At 35.5% G+C, this 27,074-nt stretch overlaps 2 protein-coding genes and 1 non-coding gene across 3 annotated transcripts; 2 read left to right on the top strand and 1 right to left on the bottom strand.

Moving 5' to 3' along the window:
- Nucleotides 1-97: 97 nt before the first annotated feature.
- On the bottom strand, nucleotides 98-4,430 carry dhrs12 (dehydrogenase/reductase (SDR family) member 12). The gene is made up of 10 exons (XM_055216382.2): nucleotides 4,272-4,430; nucleotides 4,007-4,140; nucleotides 3,711-3,793; nucleotides 3,434-3,526; nucleotides 3,251-3,332; nucleotides 2,375-2,436; nucleotides 1,987-2,091; nucleotides 1,688-1,778; nucleotides 1,435-1,572; nucleotides 98-1,052 (listed from the first exon to the last, which is right to left on the bottom strand). Exons 1-10 carry the CDS (start codon nucleotides 4,325-4,327, stop codon nucleotides 940-942), a joined length of 957 nt encoding a protein of 318 aa, XP_055072357.2. The 5' UTR covers nucleotides 4,328-4,430; the 3' UTR covers nucleotides 98-939.
- A 334-nt stretch (nucleotides 4,431-4,764) lies between these two features.
- On the top strand, nucleotides 4,765-4,877 carry trnal-caa (transfer RNA leucine (anticodon CAA)). Its single transcript has 2 exons — nucleotides 4,765-4,802; nucleotides 4,832-4,877. It is a non-coding gene; the product is annotated as a tRNA-Leu (tRNA).
- Nucleotides 4,878-7,293: 2,416 nt separating this feature from the next.
- esyt3 (extended synaptotagmin-like protein 3) lies at nucleotides 7,294-27,044 on the top strand. Its single transcript, XM_055216378.2, has 23 exons — nucleotides 7,294-7,942; nucleotides 8,791-8,832; nucleotides 8,931-9,065; nucleotides 9,568-9,644; nucleotides 10,931-11,000; nucleotides 11,245-11,334; nucleotides 11,460-11,515; nucleotides 11,770-11,890; nucleotides 12,081-12,257; nucleotides 12,353-12,435; nucleotides 12,554-12,602; nucleotides 13,845-13,934; nucleotides 16,488-16,550; nucleotides 16,670-16,729; nucleotides 22,826-22,897; nucleotides 22,991-23,077; nucleotides 23,242-23,391; nucleotides 23,743-24,128; nucleotides 24,236-24,334; nucleotides 24,960-25,091; nucleotides 25,167-25,272; nucleotides 26,143-26,192; nucleotides 26,362-27,044. The coding sequence occupies exons 1-23, from the start codon at nucleotides 7,631-7,633 to the stop codon at nucleotides 26,399-26,401; spliced, it is 2,547 nt and encodes an 848-aa protein (XP_055072353.2). The 5' UTR covers nucleotides 7,294-7,630; the 3' UTR covers nucleotides 26,402-27,044.
- The last annotated feature ends 30 nt before the right edge of the window (nucleotides 27,045-27,074 follow it).

Genomic DNA, 27,074 nt, shown 5'->3' with positions numbered 1-27,074 from the left:
ATAGGTCACTGTTCCTATAATCACTCAACCCCTCCCTTCATTTATTTTTATCTTATGTAGTCATATATAGATTATGTTGAAACACGGTGACAAAGTATTAATTGTTGCAATTTTTATTACAAATTAAATATATTTGCAATCATAAATAGGTTATTTGTATGTAATAATTAGCTTAGTATTTATAAACAAACCCATTCCTGTAATACTTGATCTTTAGTGCACTTTCACTTTTATGGTGTCATTTATTGCAATCAACTCGCTTCACAACAAAATGGGCAGTCGCACAAATGCTCCCAAATATATTTTAAGGTCGCACAGATTAAATTTCGGTCGCATATGCGACCAAGATGGTCGCAATTTCGAGCCCTGTATTGTTTTTATTAAGAGCATGCAGGCCCCTGGTAGCATCACAACTTCAGCATGACCTGCTAAAAACCAGTTGAAGCATTTAAGATTTTTTTCTGGAGCTGGCAGCAAAGTTGAACAAATTTATATCTTGACCAAAAACATTTTAATGAACACCAAGGAATGTATTTGTTTTAATGAGGTAAAATCAAAGCCTTTTTTAAATACAAATTAAATTATTTGGCACATATTTAGGTGTGATCATGAGCAGGGTTGCCACAGGCTGTTTTTTTAAGTTCGCTGGTTTAAGAAACCCCGATAATGTGATATTTTACCCCTGGAATGTGATTTTTATTGTTTTTTATACCCTGCCCCCAGAAATGTAAATGGACTAGTTTGGGGCATTTTTTAATAGCAATTGGGCAGGTTTCGCTGTGAAAACCTGGCAACCCTGATCCCATGAGCGTCTCATCTCTTTACAGTTCTCACTGTTATAAAGAATTACAGTATGACATTACAGTACATCTCTCTGTGGAATGATGTGTTTTCGATCCCCATGCCTCCATGGATTTGATCAACATCAGAGTTCACCAATTAACACTTGAATTTAACAGCGAGCTGCTCCAGTGTGCTCATTAGCATCTGCTCATCACCTGGAGAAGACCTGGAGGAGGCCAGGGGCAGGTGCGTAGAAACAGCCTTTCGGTCTGTAGATGAACAAATGTGTGAAACAAAGGTTAAAATTTGGTTACTGGTCAAAGAGATCTCTAGTATACAGACAATAATCTACTATAAAGAACTTTTACTGTAATACTTTTCTGTATAATGTGTTTTATAATTAAATTGTTAAAATTAAATAGTTTTGCTGGGAGGAAGCACATGCATATACTGAATGAAACAACTATAATTGGATCTAAGGTAAAAACCCAAAAATTGTTTATTAGTCCAAAGCCAGTAGACTCATGAACTACAGAGATTCAACCTCTTTTTCTTTGTCCCTGGTTGCTCCACAGAGCCTGTACCTACAACAAGTGCACCATTAGTAGTGTGGTAAAAGTGAAATAGTGGCACATTATAAAGATTCTTGACCTTGAAAGAAGAGGCCACTGGGTTCTTTGCTGGCAGCATCTGATATGGCAAGCCACAGCACTGTGTCAGCACCCTGTGCTTCAGTACGGAGTTTATTCTTCATTTTGGCATAAAAATCAGGCATTGATAATCTAACCGCTGTGGAGAGAACAATAAATGCAGATGCTTAGAAAACAAAATACTTTGAATTTAGAAGCAAGACATTTATTTGTAACTATTGGGGAACACATGCTAACAGACACACACTTCTCACCTGGAGTATCTGCCCAGCCGGGGTGCATTGATGAGAAGTGGATTTCTTTGTGCTGTGCAGCCAATTGCTCTGTCATAATCACCTGTTGTCTCTTGTTAACATACAAAAGTAAAAATCAGTAAGGGACAATGAAAACATGCTGGACAAGTATTTAAAACTGCCATTTGGGATATAAAAGTTTGTTTAAAATTACATGGTAAGTGCAACTATGCCAATACATTTAGGACCAGCTCAAGGACTGGATATGTAAGCGAAGATCTTTGCTGTCAAATGTTACCGCTCCAAACACTTTTTTTCACCTTGTTCTGTGCATATGCCATGGTACCATCAAAAGAGCCTTTCTCAAACTGAAGATCTTCCACATTCAACTTCTGAACCAGCATCCCACCAGATGACACTGTGATCTGTACAAAGAATCAGTATAGATAACGTTCATAAGCATTGTCACTGATTTTTATACTTATCTTTTACATTATAGCCGTCTCCCCTCGTCTTTAGGACACCAAAACATTTGTTATGTTCAGGGTATTTGTTTCAGAGTTCAGTTTAGACACTAGTCAGACCATTCAACAAACAAGACCGGATGTAAAGTTCCGACCAGACGCGTAACCGCGACAACAAACGTGCATCCGATGAAACCGTCTATTCACTGAGGCTGATTAACAGATCAAGGTTTTAAACACTCACCACTCTGGGATCCTGGGACTTTTTTAGTGTAGGGATCAGTGCTGTCGTCAGAATATATGTCCCTAACAAGAAATAAGATAACAGCTGATTGTGCCTGCTAGTGATGCTTATCCATCTCTATTTAAAAAGGTAACAAGACATGTCAAGACTAAATAGAAAGGGATACCCTGTAAACTGTGTTTTATGTACTGCTAAAATTACTTTAAAAAAAAAAAATCACAAAATAAGTCAATTTAAGATTCATTAAAGGGACAGTCCTCTTTTATTTTGAAAATATGCTCATTTTCCAGCTCCCCTAGAGTTTTTTTGCCGTTTTGGAATCCATTCAGCTGATCTCCGGGTCTGGTGGTACCACTTTTAGCATAGCTTAGCATAATCTATTGAATCTGATTAGACCATTAGCATCGCATTAAAATAACCAAAGAGTTTCAATATTTTTCCAATTTATAACGTGTCTCTTCTGTAGTTACATCGTGTACTTAGACAGATGGAAAATTAAAAGTTGCGATGTTCTAGGCAGATATGGGTATGAACAATACTTTCATTCTGGCGTAATAATCAAGGACTTTGCTGCTGTAACATGGCTGCAGGAGGTGCAGTGATATTATGCAGCGCCTGAAAATAGTCCTTAGTAAACAATGTAACTACAGAGTCAAGTTCAAATACGAAAAATATTGAAACGGTTATTTTTAAGCGCGATGCTAATGGTTTAATCAGATTCAATGAATTGTGCTAAGCTATGCTCAAACTGGCACCGCCAGACCCGATGATCAGCCGAATGGACTCCAAAACGGCAAAAATGAAATGTTTCACTCTAGGGGCGCTGGAAAATAAGCATCCCTTCAAAACATTAAAACATTTTTAAGACAATATTACCAAGTGTGTTTGTTGCAAAGTTTTTCTCCAGGCCATCCTCAGTCAGTTCTCTCTGACTGACCATGCAGCCAGCGTTGTTAATCTACAGCAAATCACATGAAGATAAAACACAAAGGGCGTTATTTGTTGAGACAGCATGAATACATAGACCACAATGAAATGATAAATCCAGAAAACATTCACCAGAACATGCAGACTGTGCTTCTGCGAGAATCCATTGGCAAACTCCCATACTCTCCGCGGGTTTGACATGTCAACAAGGTGAACGTGAACATTCTGACAGAAAGGGACAGGAAAACAAACATCAGCTTCACTGTATCTGTCACATTGCAAAGAAGTCTATGTAAGATTATGAATTACACAACTTAAGTCGTATATAAATGTACACCATGCTAGAACAAATGATGTGAAGTCATACAGCACAATGTGGTATAATATAATTTGATTTATGAAAAAATACCTCGTTTTTACTCTGATCCACAATGTCTTTTCTTGCTTCTTCGGCACGGTCTTTATTTCTGCAAACAAGGTGTACCGTCCCACCTGAAAAAACAAAACAAGAATCTGTCAATGAACTTGTCCTCCTGTTAATTTTGTTTTTAGTAGCATTGCATATCACTTGCCGGAAGGAGTCGCTGTTGTATCCCATATATGGGTTATGGAATCCACTAGATCTTGCTAGTTTTTGAATATAAATTGAAATACAAAATATTATAGCATTCATCTTTGTTCTATAGTTATAAAGTGCTTTCTAACCTCGTTTTGCTATTTCGCAAGCGGCTGCTTTACCGATGCCACTGTTTGCTCCAGTGATGATAAACGAGCGCCCGCTGACGCTCACCTCTAAATCCGCCGCGATGAAGCGTCTCTCCGCTGCTTCATAACCGCTCCTGATCACAACCAACGAGGAATGAACAGTAATGTGATACAGCATCGATAGTGAACTTAGGAAAGTCAGCATTGTTAACAAACAAAGAAAAATCAGGAAAATTCAAGAAATCAGATTTTAGTTATAACTTACTTTGTATATTCCTGTAGACCTTTTAGGAACCATACGGTGTTTCGGTAGAGAGACATATCAGGGTTGTTGTACACGCTTTAACTTGAGCAGTGTCATAACATCTCGGATAGTAAACTGGTTATAAATAGAGCCACTCCTCTCTGGCGTTTTGTAACAGAGCACGTGTCTTGTTTAACTTGGGTATAGTACGCATGCGCGTAGGTCTTTTACAGCAACGCATATATAACTTAAAAAGATTGACAGCTTAAAACATGTCATAATCAAAAACCTACTACATTACAACTATTTTGTATTGTGGAATTAATAGTTCTCTTTTGATTCGTCCAGATCTTTTAATTCTTGTGACAATGTCGAGTAAACAGGCAAAGTCTACCTTTTAAAAATATGTATACTACTTAACAGTTCTATATCTGTTATAATTCTGTCATATAATTGAAAATAACCCATTGTAATTTATGTAGATAGTGTATGTGTTTTCAGAACTTTGTCAGTTGTCAGGATGGCCGAGTGGTCTAAGGCGCCAGACTCAAGGTTCAAACCTTCCCAAAGTAACATGGGTCTTCTGGTCTCCGAATGGAGGCGTGGGTTCGAATCCCACTTCTGACAAAATGTTTTTGTCTTATTTTGTGTTTAACACAAATAATGTCAACATTACCGAATTATCAAGATCCTTTGTACGCGAAATCAGTCTTTAGTAAAGACTAAAGTTTCCCAAACTGGGTTTCCCTTGGTGGTTTGCGAGAAAATTGCAGAGGTGTGGTGAGTTGATGAAAAACAATTTACTCATAAAATTTAAATATATAATTTTAAAATGAACAAATCTAAATAAAACACTTACTATCAAAAATATATATTTTATTTGTTTAATATGAATGTAATGTGGCCATTACACAACACTAATTCAGATTTGTTTTCTTAAAATCTCAGGTGGTACTTCAAGTAAGTTAAATAATTTAGGTCAAGGGGGTTTGGCTGACAAAAAAGAAAGTAGCCTAATACACAAATGGGTCATTCTACAGAAATGTCCACTTTAGGTATGGCAAGATGTCTTAAAATTGATTTCTTTTTCTAACACTTAAACTTAGACCACATTATGAGTATACATAAATGACAGCTTAATGATTTTTTTCATTTTTCGTGTGCATGTACTTAAAGACTGCATAAACCATATTTTTGTCACTGGTGTTACCTTACTTCTTTAGCAATATTAAAGGTGTTTATGAAATATTATTTTATTTTTTTTTCAGCTTTAAAGCTTAATTCTTAAGTTTAGCATAATTAAATGAATTTAAAATTATCATCATGTCAAATGTTAAAGATTTTATTTAATGTTAAAGAAAAAAAAACCACAGTAACACCAGTGACACATCAAATCAACAGTCACTGGTGTTACTGATCCATAAGGAAGGTAACACCAGTGACAGTAATACCTGTGTCAATTTTCATGAAAACTGCTTTTTACAAAATTGCTGCTGCAAAGTATCAACCACATGTTGTCAATCATTGTATACTCACTAAATTAAGTAGTTTAATCCATTTGTATTCTAGTTTTTCGTAATTCCCAAACAATAAAGGAGGTCATACCAGTGACTTAAACTAAAAGCCTCATATGAAATCATGAGATAAATGAGAAGATTTCTGATAACTGAAAAGAGACAGTGGACTTACCATTGGCTTCTCTTCATAGATCTCCAGAAAATTGAAAGAAGGAAGTCAAGTGATGTCATCAGTGTGATTTTAATTTAAAAAAAATAAGAGTTTTTTTTTGTTAAACGGTAACACCAGTGACACAACTCCAGGGGACCACTACTTTCATTATATATTTTATAATATTTATTTAGCATTTTGTTTTTAATGTAATTTACATCATATATTTGATAGTTATGGACACATTATTGTATTTTAAATGGAAGAAAAGACTGATTTTGATCTCAAAATAAATCATTTTCGCTCTGTACATGACTGTGGGGACGAGCACTTCTTTGGTGCTTGGCAGTTTAATTAATAAATAAAAATCAAATATTGCTACATTGATGGCTCAAGAAGGTGTAATTGTTCAAATAACATATTGTGTCATTTTTTAACCCTAAAGTGTTTTTCAAGTGTAATATTTCTGTAAAGGCTAGGGACAGAAAGATGGACATTTCCGTAGAATGAACCACTGTCTGTTAAAAGATCGCTATCAACTTAACAACTTAAAACATATATCTTCTCGCAGTGTTTTCATCCTATTTCCAACTAGATTTCTTATTACTGTTTTATTCTTTTTCTGTGCCTTTGTGAGATAGCATGTACAGTGCCATATATCATATAACAGAAACAATTCACATGCCTCAACAAGAAGGAACAAGAAGAAGAAAAGACAAGAAAGAAAGAAGAAAAAAACAAGAGGGTACATAGTTAGATATACATTTTAGAAATAGATATACATTATATTATACCATTCCAAAGGATATTCCAATGGAATTTGAATACAGAAAATTCATAGGTCAGCAACATTTATTATATTTTACTTGTAATATTATGTGAAAATGTTAAAGGAGGAGCATATATTAATCACTTTGATCGCTTTACTATTTTTAGATTTTGACATCTGTGCCTTTGTGTTGGGAGGCGCTCTATAAAAACAATCAACACCGTATGCGTGTTGTTGCACTGTAATGACGTTACATTTTCACAAGGTGGCGCAACATAAACAGTCTTCAATTAACAAATTTTAAATTATTTGCGTAAATTTGGGTGGCTGGGGAAACTGTTAACTCTGTAACACATTTGAGTACGTTTACGGTCAGTAAATGATTATCCTAAAATCACTTTTTTACGCATTAAACATAGTTAGTTTCAAAAATCTCGGTTGAGGATCCAAATAACTCATATCTGATTCTAATGAATGGGGTTTCTTACACTTTAACGCACACATTACTTTAAATCTGCGATTGTTTGATCTCGATGCAAGACAGTCCTGTCTGTCAACTATGAGTCTCATGCAGTCAGTCACAAACTAAAAAGGGTGGAATTTAGGCGTGTCTACCTCCCCGTCAGGTAAAAAGGGCGATGGATGGGGAAACACGGAAGTTCACAAAAACTGACAAGAGTGCGTCCAAAATCACAGTTCCAGCTATTTCAATGGAGAACAACTACGCGATATGGATTACCTGAGATGATGCTGAGCACCGGTCGATGTTTGGTTTGTTTACCCTCACATCCGATAGTTGGCTTTGGCGTTTTTAGTTGGATTTACTTTGACAGAAACCACAAGACAACGATATACGGAGAGTAATGCATCTCTGAGCAATTCAGACTCTCACTTCTGTATCAGATCTGGTTGAAACATTTACACCAGACCAGCCTCCGTAAACATGAGTGCTGCGGTCGAAGAGGGTCAACTGACCTCAAGTCCTCCTGCAGGATTCAGTGCAACAGATGTCAATCAGATGATCATGGAGTTTCTGATGTTCATGATGAAAGCGATTGTCCTCTGTTATCCCATATATCTGACCGGCTCTCTGGGACTCAGTGTCAGCTGGATTATTCTCATTATGCTGATGTGGACCATATGGAAGAAGAACCGCAAATGGAAAGATCAGAGGATCGACACAGCCATTGACTTCTTGAAAAACGAGAAGGACGTGATCAAAACTGAATTGAAGGCTATGAACATGCCAGCTTGGGTGGGTCTTGGTCCCTATACTAAGCCCATATAGGGTGATTTGGGGAAAGTGTGACAAATATGTCTGGTAATTAATTGACATGAAGTGTCCCACTTTACCATAAAACACCCTCATTACATTCTGGATACAATGGTAGTTAAATTGTAAATCATTATCTAAAAGTGAAGATGCAGACTGGTAGAATAGTATTTGTTAGTGCATTTAAAATGTATAGTTTAGAAATACATTACATGCATACTGCCTGGTATCAAAACAATACATTGTTGTGAATTGTCAGAGGTGTGGCTACACGTACTGTTGCTTTGGGAACATCACACACAAAGGTGTCAACCTGAGTTTGTTCATTAAAATGCCAAGCCTTTTAAAAGATTTCTAAGATTGTGTAATGACTTGAGAAACTGACACACCCTTAATAAAGTAGTCGAGTTGAAATGAGTATATATATAAATATCTGCATAAAACTGCAGTTCCCAAACTCCAATGCTTAACCCTGTGTGGTAAAAAGCTATTTAAAAATCGCCTCAGGTGTTTGGTTGCTTATTTTCTTCCGTCTAAAATAGCACAGAAGTCACGTGAGTAATCGTATCAGTTAATCTCGATGTAGTTGATAGCCAGAGGCATCCACGGACGGCACCATTCAATTTCTTCAAAACATGTGTAAACCTGACATTTCCCTAAGGATCTGCTAATTTTGAGTTCAAATAACTCTTGTGAACGGAATGAAATCCTGTCAAGTGGAACAGAATTAAGATTCAATGAAATAACTTCACAGTAGATTTATTTAGGCAATGTGCGTTGTCTTTCATCATACTGAAGCGAATTGTCCCTTGTTCCTTTCCCCCCAATAGATTAACTTTGCAGATGTTGAGAAAGCTGCTTGGATTAACAAGGTATGTTTTTTTATGAATGTTTTTGAATGAGAGCTTACAAATGGTAATTTTTTGTGTTTTGATTACAGCAATAAACAAAATGTGTTTGTTTATTGCAGATTCTTCAGCAGGCATGGCCATTTTTCGGAATGTACATGGAAAAGCTTCTTATTGAAAATATTCAGCCATCCGTAAGATCATCCAGCAATCATCTGAATACCTTCACCTTTACCAAAGTCCACATGGGACAGAAGGTATAATTCTATCATAGTCAGTCACATAAAGGAGGTGTTCACAAAACATTTTAGTCATCATTTACTCATCTTCATGTTGTTGGAAACTCATATATGACCCTGGACCACAAAGACTTAATCTGCATATTTGTAGGAAAAACATGATTTTTGTAAGTGGATGCAGTTGCTAACAACTTAATTAGGGCAAATTTAGAGGAGATTTTCCTCAATATTTAGATTTTTTGTGCTCCAACAGTTTTCAGATGTTCAAATCTGGTATCTTGGCCAAATATTGTCCTATCTTTTTCCTAACAAACCATACGTCAATGGAAATTAATTCAACTTTTAGATTATGTATATCTCAGTTTCAATACTTGCAGACTGTGCTTTTGCTATTTTTCTTTGTGTAAATTTTTTTAGGGTAACTGGGTTAACATTGTTGCGTCAGTGTATTCTTTATTATGATAAAGTAGATGATATAGTACTTCTGTCTGAAATTACACTGATGTGTTTTGTGTTTCAGGCACCAACTATTACAGGAGTTCGGGTGTACACGCATGAGGTGGACAAAAGGGAGGTCATTCTTGACTTTAACATCTTGTAAGTTTTGCAACAAAATGTCATTTTGTTATCTCTCTCTTGCTGACTCATTTATAACTGCAGTTTAATATACTCTATGCTTTTCACAGATGTAGTCTTTAAATTGATATATGATTAAACCTAAAGGTTATATTAGATATTATTAATACACATCAAATATCATACAATGTACATTTACAGTGTCAAACAATACACAGCACTGACTATAAGTCATAGAATTCCAAAAATATATAATTATACAGTATTTTTAGATTGAAAAAGAGATATAAAACCAGCTTTTGCAACGAATGAACTACATCAAGGAATACGTATTCCAGATCAAAGTTCAATCTTCACAGCCGAAGCAAGCGCTTTATTGTTGGCATTAAATTTTATTGAAACGTCTTCACAGAAGAAATTCTTAATAATGAATGACTCAAAATCATTCCTGGATTCACGGGAAAGTATGAAAATCTGATCATCCAACAATAGTCAAGATCTTCGTTAAATTTAACATCTACTTCTGCTGGGTACCTGGACACTCAGGAATTGCTGGAAATGAGAAAGCGGACAATGCAGCAAAAGAAGCACTATCCACAGAATCAATAAAGTGTTCTATACCTTTTACAGACTTAAAACAAACGATTAATGAATACATCAGAAATAAATGAATCAGAATGGGATCCATGTCTAAATAAGTTGCATGAATTAAATCCTGATGTGAGAAAAAAAACATAATTCCTATTTTGATAATCGTTGGAATCAAGTCATTTAATACAAGATGCATAAAAGGACATTTAAAAATGACACATACATTTTTACTCTCAGGAGAAAATCATCCAAAATGTTCATCTTGTCAAAATCCATTGTCCATTAAACATATCCTTCTAGATTGTATTACATCTGCCCCTGTGAGAATCCTTTTTTACTCTGTTGATACTTTTGAGAAGGTTTTTAATCAAGTGAATCCAAACATGGTTTTAAGATTTTTAGTGGAAATAAAATTTAAACATCTTTTCTAGTCTTCCTTTATTTAATTATACTTTATTCTCGCCATGAATATAGCCTTAGAAGCTGGTATGGCGTTTAAAAGAAAAGAAAGAAAGAAAGAAATAAGAAAAATAGATCGTCCTGTGCAATCCTGGCTAGTTAAAAAAACATAAAAATTAAAGTTTAAATATGTTTTTCTTAACTCCAAATTGTGAATGACCAGAGTGTTATACTTTCAAGTGTTATACTATTCTGCTGTAAGCATCATTAAATCATATAATTTCTATGTTTTAAGTCAAAGTTGTTCTCTGATCTAGTTACGAGGCAGATGTTGACATTGATGCTGATGTTAAACCAGCCCTCAAAGTTGGAGTCAAAGGACTTCAGGTTAGTGAATAAAAATTTTAAGTGTAAACACTAATGCTTAAAGGGTATTATTTTTAGTAATTGACATTTCAGAGTTGTTTGTCCTCCTCTTAATCTTATAACAAAGAAAACCTGTGTGCACCTGCAAGAATCAGAATTTGGTGCTTTTTTAGGGACAAATTTTGATGTCAAGAGTGTGTAAACTGAATAACTAAATGGCGAACAGCATTGATTTCATTGAGAATCTATTTTCTTTTTCTTTCAGCTTCAGGGGATGCTACGTGTAATTCTTGAGCCTCTTATTGGCCAGTCACCCCTTGTAGGTGGAGTCACCATGTTTTTTATTCGTCGACCAGTGAGTATAAGTATTGTTTTTTTTTTTTTTTGGAATGCAACTGGTTGTACTGAAGTGAAACATAATAAATGTGTCATGAAATTGTTATCAACACTTCTCTGTTGTTTCTGAAATGACATTTTCAGACTCTTCAAGTAAACTGGACCGGAATGACGAATGTTTTGGATAGTCCAGCATTTAGGTATGTACGGTAATAGATTTTAGGAAATAAGTTATTTACTATCCCTTTAGTTTGTATTGACATGCATTTGTTTTATGCTAGTAGATGGCAGTTAGAATACATTACATGAACATTAAGCTGTTGTAGAGCCACCAGTACCTTCAGAAGTGCTTGACAACAGGAAGTGTTGTCATGCAAATTCAGCTTGTAGCAAAAACGCCTCCAGCATTCTAATACCTGAATAATAATGTATTGAATCTCTGTTTACTTTCTAGTCATTTGTCAGAATCAGCTATTGTGGACGTCATCGCCTCTCTCATGGTTTTGCCCAATCGGATGTGCTTCCCATTGATTGATCAAGTCAAGGTTGATCAGATGAGGTTTCCACTGCCTCGAGTAAGCCTGTGTCTGTTTCATTCCCATTTTTATTTTTAAACTAAAATTATTACCATAACTGCTATAGTATTGATATTTTTGGATTTTTTAATTTTTTAATTTTAACATATTGTCCAGTTCTTCAGCTTTAAGATGCTCTGCTTACATGATTTCCTAAATTTCATCACCATGTGAACTTTGTTGTCTTTAGGGTGTAGTACGAGTTCATGTTCTGGAGGCCCGAAATCTTGTAGCCAAAGATACACATATGATGGGACTGGTGAAGGGCAAGTCAGATCCATATACCATACTGAGGGTCGGAAACAAGCAGTTCAAAACGAAGACCATCAAAGAGACCTTGAATCCACGCTGGAATCAAGTTTATGAGGTAACTGCTGATGTTAACTTTTCTGTCTAAAACAAACACTGCTCAATTCAGATGGGAAAAATGAAATCCTTTCTTATAACGTTTGCTTTTAATAGTTTGTCATTCATGAAGCTCCTGGACAAGAATTGGAGATCGAACTGTATGATGAAGACACAGATGCTGATGACTTTTTGGGCAGGTAAGACGTGTATTGTGTTAGTCTTCAAGTACATTAAAATGTAAAAAAAAAAGTTTTTGTGTAAAATTTTGGTTAGCATTTGGACAATATTTGATTCCCTGAGGATTGTTTTCCACAGGTACAGTCTGGATACTGGGGAGGTGAAGAAAGAGAGGGAGATAGATGAGGTGAGCTTACCTTTATTAAGTTGTACCTGATATTGTGAATGTATCTTTGTACAAACACAAACTATAATAATCAACAAATTAAAAACCGCCAGGGTCATGTTTTTGCCATGGCCAAGTTATTATGTTATAGTATATATGAAGAGTTTGGTTCCAAAACGCAATAAATCCATTTTGACAAATTTCGGTAAAAACGTGTTTTCTATACTAAGAAAGTGACAAAATGAAAACCACTATTTTCTTTTACAAACTTTCACATAGCATCTTTAGGTTATAAAAACATAAGACATTCAAATCCATAACTTGATTTTCAAAGATTTATTGTAAAAACTAATTATTTTTTCCACAAAATGCAATAAATCCATGACAGTTTTTTATTTCAACATGCTATAAATCTATTAAATCAATGTATAAATGTGCATTCATCTTTACCATTTTATATTTATTTAGTTGACTAGTGGTATACAATGATTAAAAAATAAACATTAATGGCATTAACCAAAACACTTAAAAGTTACTTTGTTATATTAAGAACACATTGCTGCGGTTATAGTTGACGTCGTCTCTTTACATTTTCACAGCGATCAGCTGTAAAATGTTTTGGTCCCGCTCGATTTTCGTTGACTTTGAGTAAAATAATGTAAAGTTTTCATAAGATCCTCTGGGGTCAATGTGTTAGCATGAGAAGCTTGATGCTGTCTGGAGAACAAGCAACCGAGTGCCTCTCGCGGAAATTATTAGATGTTGATGGCTTACGTTTCTTTCCCGTCACAGAAAACCATCACAGGTTTAGCAATGCAATTAAAGTATTATTTTGTTTTCTTTGTTGATCACGAAGTACAAAGTAGATGAGGAAAACTAGGACTCCGTGTACTCGGCGCTCCGCCATTGTTTGTTTACATTGCGTGACTGGTGGGCTGTAATATCAGGAATGGATTTATAGCGTTCTGTAGAAAAGGAGGAGTGGCGTTTGTCGCATTTTGGAAAAAAAGGGAGAAAAGATGACAGAATAACACGGCGTATATTGGATTTTTCGTAAAATTAGGAATTTACTTTTAACTACTGACCTGATATAATACTGATTTTGGCAGTAACTCATTTTTTTCAAAAATGGCGTTTATCGCGTTTTGGAACCAAACTCTTCATATGTTGTTTTGGATATGTAGAATAGTTGTACGGGATGAGAATGCCATGTTTTTGTAGTTTTTTCCCTGTTTAATTCGGCACACAATTACTCTGTCACAGTGGTTAACCTTGGAGGACATTGAGAGTGGTGAGCTACATTTGAAATTGCAGTGGTTGTCTCTCCACACAAAGCAAGAACTATTAAAGGAGGTAAGCTTGTATTGATTTTTTCTTGCATATATACACATAGAGTACTGTGCAAAAGTCTCATACTGCGTACACAACAAATGCGATGCATCGGGTTCTCGCTCTATATGAACTTTGTTTTATGCTAATTTTTCACTTTATGTGAATATTTTCAACTTGCGTTTGAGGCAAATAGCGTATGTGGGTCATTCATTCTTTTGCAGACCCCTTAATCATTTAATTTGACCCAATAATCCCATAATGATATATATTTAATAAATATAGAATGTCCTTAAAATGATAAGATAGTTTATTTATTTAATTTTCTTTTTTTCTTTTTTTTTTAACTTTTTTTTTAAATGTCTGGTTCTGAAAATTGCCTTGTCCCTTTGATCATACATGGAAGTTGAACTGTGTACTTATTATTTAAAACCATGTTTTTTATAAACAAATCAAATGTACATTTACCTTTAACCCTGTATGGATTTACTGCAACACTGAAATGGTAAAAATACACTATTAATATTAATAATAGCAAATAAATCATTGGTGTTTCCCTACCCAAAACACTTTTATTTTGAAACAATGCATCAGCTATTTGAAGTTTTTCATGGGTCAAAAGGTCAGTGAAAGAAGTGCAGTGGAGGAAGGCAAAAGGTTTGTGAGATGTCTTACCTTATTTGTCTAAAATATCATGATATATCTAAGAATTTTGAGAGAAGATTTTTTGGATGTCATTAGTGTTACTCTTTTTTTATAGCTGGGAGTGTTAAGATCTTTACATAAAAATACATTATACTGAATAAGTATGTGATTGTTACATCACTGATGAAATGGCACATGGCTAATGGCAGCCATTTTGTTAAAATATTAGTTTATTTCTGTAAATTGTCATTGGTGTTACCATCATTGGTGTTACCGTCATTAGTGTTACTTTTGTAATGAGTACTACCTAAGCACTATTCCTTTAACTGACCAACATAAAGCATAAAAACAAAACAAGATGGTAAATTTTATGAAAGTTTATAAGTTTTATCATATTCATTATCTATTATTATATTCTAATTTTGTCATTGGTGTTACATTGTGTCATTGGTGTTATATTGTGCCATTGGTGTTAAACCAAGTTTTGGTGTTATGAATGTATTTTCTTGTACTTTCTAGGAATATTTTGTTGTTGATATGGGATGTAAGACATTGTTGATATTTCAGTCTTTGCATCAAAGCCTTTTTGGTTTAATATTTTTGTTTTTGTTGGTTTTAAAGAAAAAAGTAAAACTGAGAATCAAATAATTTCATACAATGCTGGGTAAAGATGAAGAATTTAATTAAACAAATATTAATAATCAATAATTTTTTGCTGTTATCATTCCTCTATTCAACTTTTAAATAAATGTTGTTTAAATCACAGGTAACACAAATGACAAATAAATGACTCATGGATTCTTTATTAAAATTTATTAAAAAGTTAAAAATAGATCCCCGTTTTGCGGATTCATAGATTTGACAAGTTAATTAATGCTATTAAAGAAGTTTTGGGTAGTTCATTTAAGCAAATTTCCATCACCCAAATTCCACCTTTTCTGTAGAATGTTTTCGCTGCAATCGCCCAGCCCAATTCGCGTCATTTGCTTCAAGTTTGCGTCTTTGCATTGACTTTGGCTGCGTCTGAAAACTCTAAATTGCTGCCTTCTGAGGCAGCTTTCCAAGGCAGAAAGGCATCAAGGCATGTCTGAATTCAATGTTTGGTCTCCTGAGATACCTATGCGTGGACGTACATTAAGAATGTGATTGGTCGAGCCTGGTCGAGTTCGAAAAAATAAAATGGCGGCCAAGGATGCGACTGGACCACCAATTTAGTGTAAATAAAGGTAGTTTTTCACTTTTTACACCTTTTAATTGCATTTCTAGGGAGAAATTAGTATTGTAGTTTTCAAATATGTGATTAGTTATCACAAAAACGCTCTCTGTTTAAATTTCAAACTTCAAACGCTGCCTTTTAAGTGTGTCCGAAAGTCTTTCTCTGAGCTGCCTTCATGCCTCCGAAGTCATTTCCTCATGAGGCAGCGAGGCAACGAGTCACTGCCTTGAGTTTTCGGACGCAGCGTTTGTATGTAATCTATTCGCGCAAATTGTTGAATTTGCGTTTGGTGTTCATAAATTATTTCTTAATCTCTTTATTAGGATACTACATTGTATAAATTCTTATGCTGGATTACAGTTAAAATGGTAACATTTTACAATAAGTTTGTATTTGTTTACATTAGTTAATATCAAAAGTTGTAACAATTAACGTTAGATAATGCACAGTGAACTATCATGAACCATTGTATTGGCATTAACTAACTTTAATAAAGTAAGTTAGTGAATGTTGAAAAATGATATTGCTCTGTGTTTGTTGGTGTTAGCTAATGAACTTACTTATATTAACAAATATAAAGTGTTACAGTTAAAATGTTGTGTTTTCATACAAAATGAGTGCTATGTAAACATGAACATAAATCTAAATCAGTTTTGGATTGAATATTTAAATTCTGCAATGCCGCCTTCTCTAATTTCTTTATTTTTACCTTTCAGACCCATGACGGCCTCGCTTGTGCAATGCTTTCTGTGTATCTGGACAGTGCCTCCAATCTGCCTGTGAGTGTACAATATGTTTCAAGGCTGTCAGCCTTTCATACCACAAATGTTTTACTCTGTTTCTATGATATTGTTTTTTTTTAATATATTTTCATTGTTGTTCTTTTTCCTGTCTTCAGAAAGACCAGCGAGAATTCACTCATAATGAAAAGCATGGGAAACCGGCCAAAGAGACTCGGGTAAGAACTGGACAGAACAGGACAGAAACGGAGTACATTTACTTGAGTACAGTACTTAAGTACAATTTTGAGGGATCTTTACTTCACTTGAGTATCATTTTTAAGGAGTACTCATGACTTTACCCAAGTACATTTGAGAAGCAAATATTGTACTCTTCACTCCACTACATTTCTATCCATAACCATAAGTACCCGTTACTTCTAAAAAAAAAAGGAAAACCCTCAATTTTTTGTTTCCCTCTCTTAAACGTGATTGGATTGTGCATGCGACACTGATTGGGACAGCCTATCAGCAGTCACCTTCAGCACAATGGATGAAGGTCCATCCCGGGAATGTGCCAACCCGTGGCCCCATCTCGCCAGACTATTTCAATATTCTGAAAAAGTTAATGATAGTTTTCGCTTCAAGTGTTTGCTATGTTTACTAAAACAAAACTTCATCACCGCCTACAAAAATTCAACCCCTTGAGCGGCAGGGATCACAGGGATCGTCAAAACATCACACTCTTACTTGATCTAGGCAAACTTGGCATCACAAAACGGGTTTAGGAATCCAGCTTATATGAGCACTGTTTATGATTAAACTGGTTTGCAGTGACATTAATTATTTAATTTATGCCAGGAGTGCAAAATATTTAATCTGTAACGTTTGTTATTTTGAATAGAAATCATCACTCATAAAACATTCATTCTCATCTTCTCCGGTTTATTTGTGTTCAAATACATAAAATATACAGAAAATTAAATATAAGTACAATGGTTGTACCAACACCAACAAATTAAATATAAGTAAAAAAAATTCTACTTAAGTAAAAATGAATTTTTATGTAATTAGGAATTAAATCAATTTTAATATGCAATATAAAAGGAATACACAGTATAATTATATGCTTTAGAATGTAGTGAACATTTTTTAGTAAAGTTAATTTTTTCCCAAGACAAACACTCTGATAAAGCACAGATGCTTGCAAAATTTACTCAAAGTACTCAAGTAGTGTCCGCCTCTGGAAATAATGATTAATTATCACATGTTAGTAAAATATTTAGTCATGCAGAATAAGATTTCTATTCATTTTCCACTGAATTATGTGATCTGAAGAGCTCAATCAGCGAACGTGTGTATCCTTTTCCTGATTTGCATCAGACTTGACTTCAGAGCTCTATCATTTGCTGTAGCTACAGCTGTCAATCATCTCACGTGGTTCAACGTGCACTGTGGCAGTAGTAATGCAATATTTTTAAAAAATTACTCTTGATAAAAACAAGTACTTCAGTACTTTTACTTAGTAAAAGTAGTAGTACTTAGTAGACATCTGACTGCAGTACTTTTACTTGTACTTGAGTAAAATTTAGGAAGGGGTATCTGTACTTTTACTTAAGTAATGAAGCTGTGTACTCTGTCCGCCTCTGGAACTTGATGTACATGTAACACATCTACTGTACACAGTTTGCCATCATTTCTTAGTCTGTTTAAAAAGTCATTTTAAAATAATTTTAATGTGCTAGTTTTAAAAAGTCAGGCCTAAACACAATTTTACACAATTACCTCAAAAATGCCTTTAAAGGAGCATTTCACTCATAGAAACATTAATCTTTATTGAAAGTGCGTCATATTTGTAGTCGAAATGTAACATGTATTTTGAATTTGGTGCCTATTTGACAGAGAAAAGGGGTGTTTGTAGTCTTACCTCCTCAACAAAGATATTGGACTGCCTGCTTTCAATGATGCAAAATGATAATTTTTTACATCATTTAAAGAAGGAAGTGCAACACCGAATTTCTCCTGTCTCAGCGGAAACTGAGGAAATGATGCACAACCATTCAAAAACATGACTGGGGTTCTAACTATACAAAGCTTAATGCAAATGGGTGAAGTGTCCCTTTAAACTTAAAAGAGATGAAAATTCTGTCATCATTGGCTGACCCTCGAGTTTGTTTTGAACCTGTGTGAGTTTCTTTATTTTGTTGAACACAAAACAAGATTTTTTAATAAATAACACAGTTAATGGTACCCATTGCTACTATGTACCGTCAACTGTGTATTTATCAGGATGTCTTCTATTGTGTTCATTAGAATGGGGAGACGCATACAGGTTTGGAACAACATGAGCGTGAGTAAATGATGAAAGAAATTTGCATTTTTGGGTGAACCCTTTAAAGTAGTGCAGGTAAAATTGCCTGTGTTGTTGGCGTGAGTTGTGCTTTTGGTGGAAGGCTGGCAATGGCTCCGCTGTTTATTTAAATAATATTGTGAAGAGGTGTAAACTGGAATGCCCAGTCTAGTTCTGTGAAATGAGGTAGAGAAATTTGCATGAGATGTGGTTGTGTGAGCACGAAATGACTGCAGGAGAGTGTCAATCCATCACTGTATTTGCTGTCCATGTACTGTAACACTGTATTGGTGCTGGAAAACATAAAGTGACAACGGCATAAAAAAGTTTATGTTTAATGTTCAAAAAAGTGATCCTTGTGATCCTAAAATTTGGGGCCAATCAAAAGGGGCCTGTTACAAATATTTCACCACTATTCTTAATGCAGTTGGTGATACCTTCTGACTTGAAGTCATATGAACTTGCCTTAGTTTGTTTGTATATTTTTAATGCCATTCCAAAGAACTGGTTAGTCCATACACAAGTTGATCCATAAACAGGTTGGGGGAGGAGTAATTTGACATCTCCAGTTTACCTGACCTGCATGTTTTTGGCCTGTGGGAGGAAACTGGAGTACCGTGAATAAACCCAAACTGACACAGGAAGAACATGCCAACTCCACACAGAAAGGCAACCTGATCTAGCTGGTGCTCAAACCGGGTCCATTCTTGCCTTGAGGCAACAGTGCTACCCACTGGGCCACCCTAAACTTACTTAAGTAACTGGACACAAAATCTATCCCTACAGCCCCCGGGAAGAAATTGGGGTTAAAGGGACATTCCACTTTTTCTTTTGAAAATAAACTAATTTTCCAGCTCCTCTAGAGTTAAACATTTGATTTTTACAATTTTGGAATCCATTCAGCTGATCTCGGGTCTGGCGCTATCACTTTTAGCATAGCTTAGCACAATCCATTGAATCTGATTAGACCATTAGCATCGCGCTAAAAAATAACCAAAGGGTTTGGATATTTTTCCTATTTAAAACTTATATATATATATATATATACGCAGCAGCCGAAAATAGTCCCCTTAGTAACTTTCAATGGCAGGGGACTATTTTCGGGCAGTGCTATAATTGCGCCTCCTGCATCCATGTTACAGCAGCAAAGTTCTTGATTATTACCAGTGGCGGAACTAGAATTTTTTTAATGGGGTGGCCAGGGGGTGGCCAAAGCTACTTTAGGGGGTCCATAGTCCATAAAAGAAAATGTCGTGTAACCATGTGTCAAGAAAGCATAAATGAATCTTTTGATCGCATTAGATGTAAACATAATAAGGGTGAATTTTAAATCTTTCTACTGTATTTCTTCCATCTGATTTACTGTCTGTTAAAGGGATTCACCCAAAAATTAAAATTCTGTAATCATTCACCCACCCTTATGTTGTTCTAAACCTGTATTTTATTTTAATAAACACAAAAGAAGATATTTTGATAAATGATGGTAAGCACACAATTAATGGTATATCCATTGAATTCCATTATGTTGTTTTTATTCCTACTATGGAAGTCAATGGTTACAGCTGTGTGCATACCATCATTTATCACTTAAAAGAAATACGTACAGGTTTAGAAAAACATAAGGATGTAAAAATGATGACAGGATTTTTATTTTGTGAACTATCCCTTTAATGAAGCAAAAGATCAGGAAATCTAAACTCCATGATAAACCTTAAACTTACTTCAAATAGTAGAGCTCAACACAAAGGATGTTTCGATTAATCTTTATTTACGAAGATACAGAAGATGCAAAAGTTTTGATATTTATTTAACTTTAATGACAGAGAGACTTCAACAGGTTGCTAAGACCGAATGCAATAAAATATTTATTTGTTTAAGACGTACAGTAACCAAATGTTTAGTATGAAAATCACCAAGACAGCTATTTTGACATATGAGCATTTGTCCGTTTAAGCCAAAAAGATGCGAACAGTCATTTAAGCTCTGGCTGTGCACGAGCACGGATATGCGCGTGGCGCTTTCAAGTTCAATGTGGCAATCCAGTCGAATTAACAATCATACAGTAGCCTATAAAGATCACGTCATGAATGAAACCACGGTGCTGGGTTTTGTTGTAAAAAGAATTGGCAATCTTAGACTTTATTCAGTCCACAAGAAAATTACCACACTCCCAGCATATACGGTGAAATCGTGTTAGCATTGTACGACTTCACTTACATAATTTTAAAGAGATTCCAAGCATTATGTAGACATGACATTTATCTTCTGATGGTATGAAAATTCGTTAAGTTACAGTAATTTTTCTGACGCGTTTTTGAAAAGACGTCACTTGGAGAGATAACAGAACGCGCATTATGTATTTTTTCTTAATTTTGTGAAAAGCACAACATTCAGTTTTTATAGACACACAAAAAATGACACTTGAACGTTTTAAATGATGTATAAATCATATCTGTATGTCCAAAATCAGCAGAGTAATCCAAGTCTCTTTGTGCAGTGATTGAAAAATAAAGAGTTTGCGCCGCGACAGCAGGGAGGGTTAATATTCATAATGTTTGTTTTTAACAATGTGCTGCGCTGCCGCACGTCGAAAATAAACATAGCAATTAAGTGAAAGTAGCGCATTAAATTTGGGGTGGCACACGGGGTGGCCAGTGACATGTCAAGGGTGTCCAGTGCCACCCTGGACACCCCTCTGGCTCCGCCACTGATTATTACGCCAGAATGAGAGTATAGTTCCTAGCCATATCTGCCTAGAAAATCGCAACTTTTAATTTTCTGTAGGTCTTAGTACACAATGTAACTACAGAAGATCGTGTTTTAAATAGGAAAAATATCCAAACTCTGTAGTTATTTTTTAGCGTGATGCTAATGGTCTAATCAGATTCAATGGATTGTGCTAAGCTATGCTAAAAGTGGTACGGCCAGACCCGGAGATTGGCTAAATGGATTTCAAAACGTTAAAAATCAAATGTTTAACTCTAGGGGAACTGGAAAATGAGCCTATTTTCAATAAAGTGGAATGTCCCTTTAAGGTGCCTTTCTCGAATCAGTATAGCAGCACTGATAAGTGGTCAGATGTACTGTGTTTGTAAAGAATAATTGACGACGTGCCATTGAATTATAAGAAAATAATGCACACCCCCGGAGTGCCGTTACACCACGGGTGTGCATTATTTTCAAACAATTCAAAGGACCGGAGTCAACTATTTCTTTTATATCATGGCTACCACAAACATTGCTCTGGTGCCTATTTTTAAGACATTTGACAAGTTAGGTGTGCGGTTATCAGAAATGAATGCATACCCACGGCACATTTCTCAGCCAATCAGAATACAGCATTCAACAGACCCATGGTATAAATTTAAATAATGTAATAATCCAATAATAATAAGGTTGTGGTCATTTGTGGATGTGATAGTCTTGTTAAAGACTTAAATGGTATTTATTTTTCTACTGTTGGGTAAAATGTATCAAACGGCAGGTTCATTGTAGAGACTATAGCATGACAAGTATTTCGGTATTTGCCTCTTATGCTCCGTGTCATGTGCTTGGAATGCCGTCTTCAGCCATCGTGTGGGAAAATTGAACATTCCAGAGATGACATTACATCAGTTTAACTGTGTACATGATCAAGTCAAATTTAGTTTCTGCTTCTTTGTAATTGTTACGACCTGTTCAACTGGTTTTCACCATTGGCCTCGATACGAAAATGTCCTCATGCAAATTAAAAGCAAAACATTGAGATTTTTTCATGGTCTCATAGTTTCATAATCATAATTTTGCTTCAAAGTCAGTGACTCACAAACCTGTTATTCAAACATTTGTGAGGTTATTGGATCCTTGGATCTGGCACAGTATACTAAAAATGTCCTGCCACACATTCCTTAAATGTTTTAATTCATCAAAACTAAAAAAGATATTGTAAAAAAACTGTGCCAAATATTACCTTCCTTCTACAGACCTGTCTTTTTTTAAATTGCAGCTCACCAGAAAAACGAATGACCCGAACTCATTTGTGGAGATTTCTGTAGATCAGCAAAGTCAGAAAAGCAAGGTTGTAATTAAATGGAAATGTAATTGTAATGTTTTCCTGTTTTTAAACACGGTGGCTCAGATATCTAAAGCTGGAGTGTTTTTCTTTTGACAGGTTGTGTTTGCCTCAAAAGATCCTGTTTATGAAGAATGCTTCACATTTTTTGTTCACAGTGTAAACAGCCAGGTGTTGAATGTAGAGGTAAACCTGTCTTAAAATCATCATATGTTAAAGATTACTGATGCACAACTTTAATACATTATTAGCCTGAGGATACAATAATGGGCTGGTTTGCTTTCAAATCCCTCATAGTATTAAATATCGAATAAATTTTTCTCTCCTCCACTGTTAACCCGTGACCTCAGGTAAAAGAAAATGAGAAGAAAGGCTTACTGGGAAAATTTACTCTTCCATTGGTCCGACTGCTCAATGTGTCTGACATGACGATGGATCAGCGCTTCCTGCTCGAGCGCTCTGGAGCCAATAGTCAGATCAAGATGAAAGCTGTTCTCAGGGTGAGACAACTCGCACAAAAGCAAACACTTTATGTCACTATACAATTGTAAATCATGATTTGCACAATTTATTTATTTTCTGAGGAAAAATTGCACATGTAAAATGAGTAGGCTAATATTTATTCTCAACAAGTCTGCCCCCTTGAGGTGATCTGCTGTAAGTAAAATTAAAAGCCAATGATATGACTGAAGTCTTCATCTTATTTGAATGTACATAATTTGAAAACATGTTTATAAAAGGAAAAATTAGTTTACTTTAAGGAAGCATATGACTACAATAATGACTAGCATAAATGTTTGTTTCTAGTGTACTGGTTAACAATGCCTACACATCTGTCTTCCCCCCAATAGATTCTTACGTTGGAGAAACTGGAGCCAAAAGTCGTAACTCCGCCCCCTCAGACCCAAACGCAGGCCTCATCTTCTCAAACTCGCACTCAGACCGTACCTCCCGCTTCTTCATCTCAGCCCGTGCAGGTTGACCAGAAAGAAAAAACATTTAATTCACCTGTCCCACTCTCAAGAACACAGACCGCACCTATATCGTCTGGCTCCACTAATGAACTCCAAGCAGAGTACGCACCGTACCGACGAAGCCTTGCAGTGGGTGCAGACGGACGTCTTTCTGAGCCCTCCACGCCCAGTCTAATGCGCCGATATGACTCCAACAGTCTCTTGTCAGAAAACTCGATAGCTTCCTCTCGCTTTGATCTGTCAGATAATGTCCCATATCCAGAGTGAGTACAATCAGTACTCTATGCTGTCCTACAAAAATATTAAGTCAAATATTTTAATTTGAATAGCCAAATATGGTTTAACTATTCAGGGAATGTGTTCATTACAGGGCCATCCTAAATCATCAGGGCAGCTTTGGACAGATCGACCTGACGTTACGTTACGCCTCCCTGAGGAAGCGACTTATTGTGATTGTCAACACCTGCAGGTAAGATAAGAAGATGCCTCTTCCTGTTGTTACTTATCAATTAATCAATTATTAATCAATTATTTTTTTCTCTATTTCTTTCTCTCTGGACTAAATGGCTGTGTTGTGGTCGGATAGTGCAGATTAAGGGGCGGTATTATTGTAATTGGCCTTGCTACCTACATCACAAAACAGGCGAAATCTGAACGACATAATTTTTTACATGCTTGGAGTAAATGGCTTACCCAAACAAAGTTACTGGGTTGATCTTTTTCACGTTTTCTAGGTTGATAGAAGCACTGGGGACCCAATTATAGCACTTAAACATGGAAAAAGTCAGATTTTCATGATATGACCCCTTTAAAGGGGCGGTTTCCCGGACGGGGATTAGACTAATCCTAGAATAAAATAAATGTAAAAGCTGTCCAAACTGAAAACATCTTGCACTGACATATCTTAAAATACATCAGTGCCCTTTGTTTCGCCTCAAAATGCACACAAGTAATGTTTTTAGTAAGGCATGTTTGTTAAAACTAGTTATATTTCATAATTAAACTAAGGCCTAGTCCTGGCTTAAGCTAATCCCTGTCTGGGAAACCACCCCAAAAAAGTAATACAATCTGTTTGTTTTGTCATGGCTTCATAGGGACCTGTTCGCCTGTAGTGAGAGCGGCTCCGATACTTACGTCCGCATATATCTGCTGCCCGATCAAACATGGAAGAATCGGAAACGCACTAAAGTTAAAAAGAAGACTGTGAACCCTGCCTTCAATGAGATGTGAGTGTATTTTGTCATCAACCAAGTATTTTCATCTCTAGAATATTTTTTTACATTTAATAACCTTTATCTCAGGTTTGAGTTTCCTGTGTCGCTGGAGGAAGCAAGAAGCAGAAAACTGGACGTCGCTGTAAAAAACAACAGAATGCTTCGCAAAAGAGAGCGAAAGGAGATTGGAATGGTAAGTGGATTGGCAACATGACAGATAGCTTATAGGTGCCTGATTATTGGGACACTTCTTAAAGGACAAGTTTGGTATTTTGCACTTGAAGCCCTGTTTTCGGATTGTTTGTGATGAGGTGGAACGGTTTTGACTGAAATTTGGACATATTCGGTTTCTGTTGTATCACCTCCCACCTCTACAATGTGTGTATAGGTGCACAGGAACAATCCTTCCTTAAATGCATTTAACTTTCGTTTACAAAGACGTGAAACTCATCGAGTGTTCAGGGGTGTTCACTGATATGCTCACACAAAAATCGCTGCAAAAGATGCTTTTCAACAGCTGTTTTAGCATTTGTTGTAAACTTGTGGACCTATTTTTCCAAATGCCTCTCACCCGTACATTCTTCAGCTGAGAGCTTAAATAATAGACACTCCAGCCCAGTTGGTGGCGATAATCCGCCTTTGCCAATTGCAAGAATACAAACAAAGTTCCCGGCGTGGAGTAATACCGTACCTCACAGCACATCTGATACAAGTCAATGGAGTTGGACAAAAACTACGATAAAACCTGTTGGAATGCATCTTTTGCAGCGATTTTTGTGTGAGCATAATCAGTGAACACCCCTGAACACTCGATGAGTTTCACGTCTTTGTAAACGAAAGTTTAATGCATTTTAGGAAGGATTGTTCCAGTGCACCTATAGAGCCATTGTAGAGGTGGGAGGTGATAGAACAAATACCCGCAAATTCTCGGGCCAGCATCATATGTCCAAATTTCAGTCAAAACCATTTCATCATAAACAGGAATCTGAAACAGGGCTTTAAGTGTAAAATACCGAACTTGTCTTTTAAGTATGCCATTAAAATATTTTCTTTATTTCGAAAGGTTCTGGTTGATTTGTCTGAAATAGACCTGATCAAGGGTTCCACTGAATGGTAAGGAAACAGAAACATTACTCCACCATTTCTTTTTTTATGTTTATAGGTTTTTATACATGTTCCTATACAATACAAATTTTAAATCATTGTTCTGCTACTTTATACAGAATAATAGTAAATATGGTAATGATGGTTATAAATAACTTTTGTCTTTTTGATTAAACAGGTATGAACTCACGCTGCTTGGGCTCAAGAAGACAAACTAGCAAAACTAGTAGTCACAAAGTATAATCAACTGTCTTTTTTTAGTTGTCATATACAGGTCATTGTTGCTTTTTTGTTTATGTTTTGACTTTTCCCTCATGATGTGAAAAAATTCATCTAATGGTAATTGTCAACATACAGGGATCAACAACTAATGTTGACTCATGTTGTATAGTGCTCACTGTCATATTTCCTGTTTTTAAAGTGACTTAGATGAAACACTCTTTGACACTAGATTCAGTGATGATAAAGCAAGATGTTTTATATGTGCAGTCATTCCTAAATCAACCGTGTATTTCTCTGTATGTCTCATGATCTTTCAGGTCACATTAGAGGCAGTTTTTTAAATCAGTTTTTGTTGTTTTAAATTACATGTGTTTTATACCAAGGCACAATATTTTCTTTTAATACCACAGTTTTGACTAAAATTAGAAACATGAAATATTTAGACAAGCAAGTATTATGTTTGGTTGTTACAAAATATCCAAGATCAAAATTTTCAAAACAGACAAATGGATTTTTATTTTTATATTTGTAAATAACTTGGAAAACACATCATGTATTTTAGTAATCTCCTGTGGATTATGTGTATGGGATGTAGAGGTAAAATGAAGAGTTTGGTTCCAATAAATCCATTTTGACTAATTTCAGTAAAAACTTGTTTTTATACCAAGA

The sequence above is a fragment of the Misgurnus anguillicaudatus genome, chromosome 17 (assembly GCF_027580225.2).
Source record: "Misgurnus anguillicaudatus chromosome 17, ASM2758022v2, whole genome shotgun sequence".
NCBI classification, from domain to species: Eukaryota; Metazoa; Chordata; class Actinopteri; order Cypriniformes; family Cobitidae; genus Misgurnus; species Misgurnus anguillicaudatus.
This window is presented reverse-complemented; position numbering and strand designations above follow the sequence as displayed.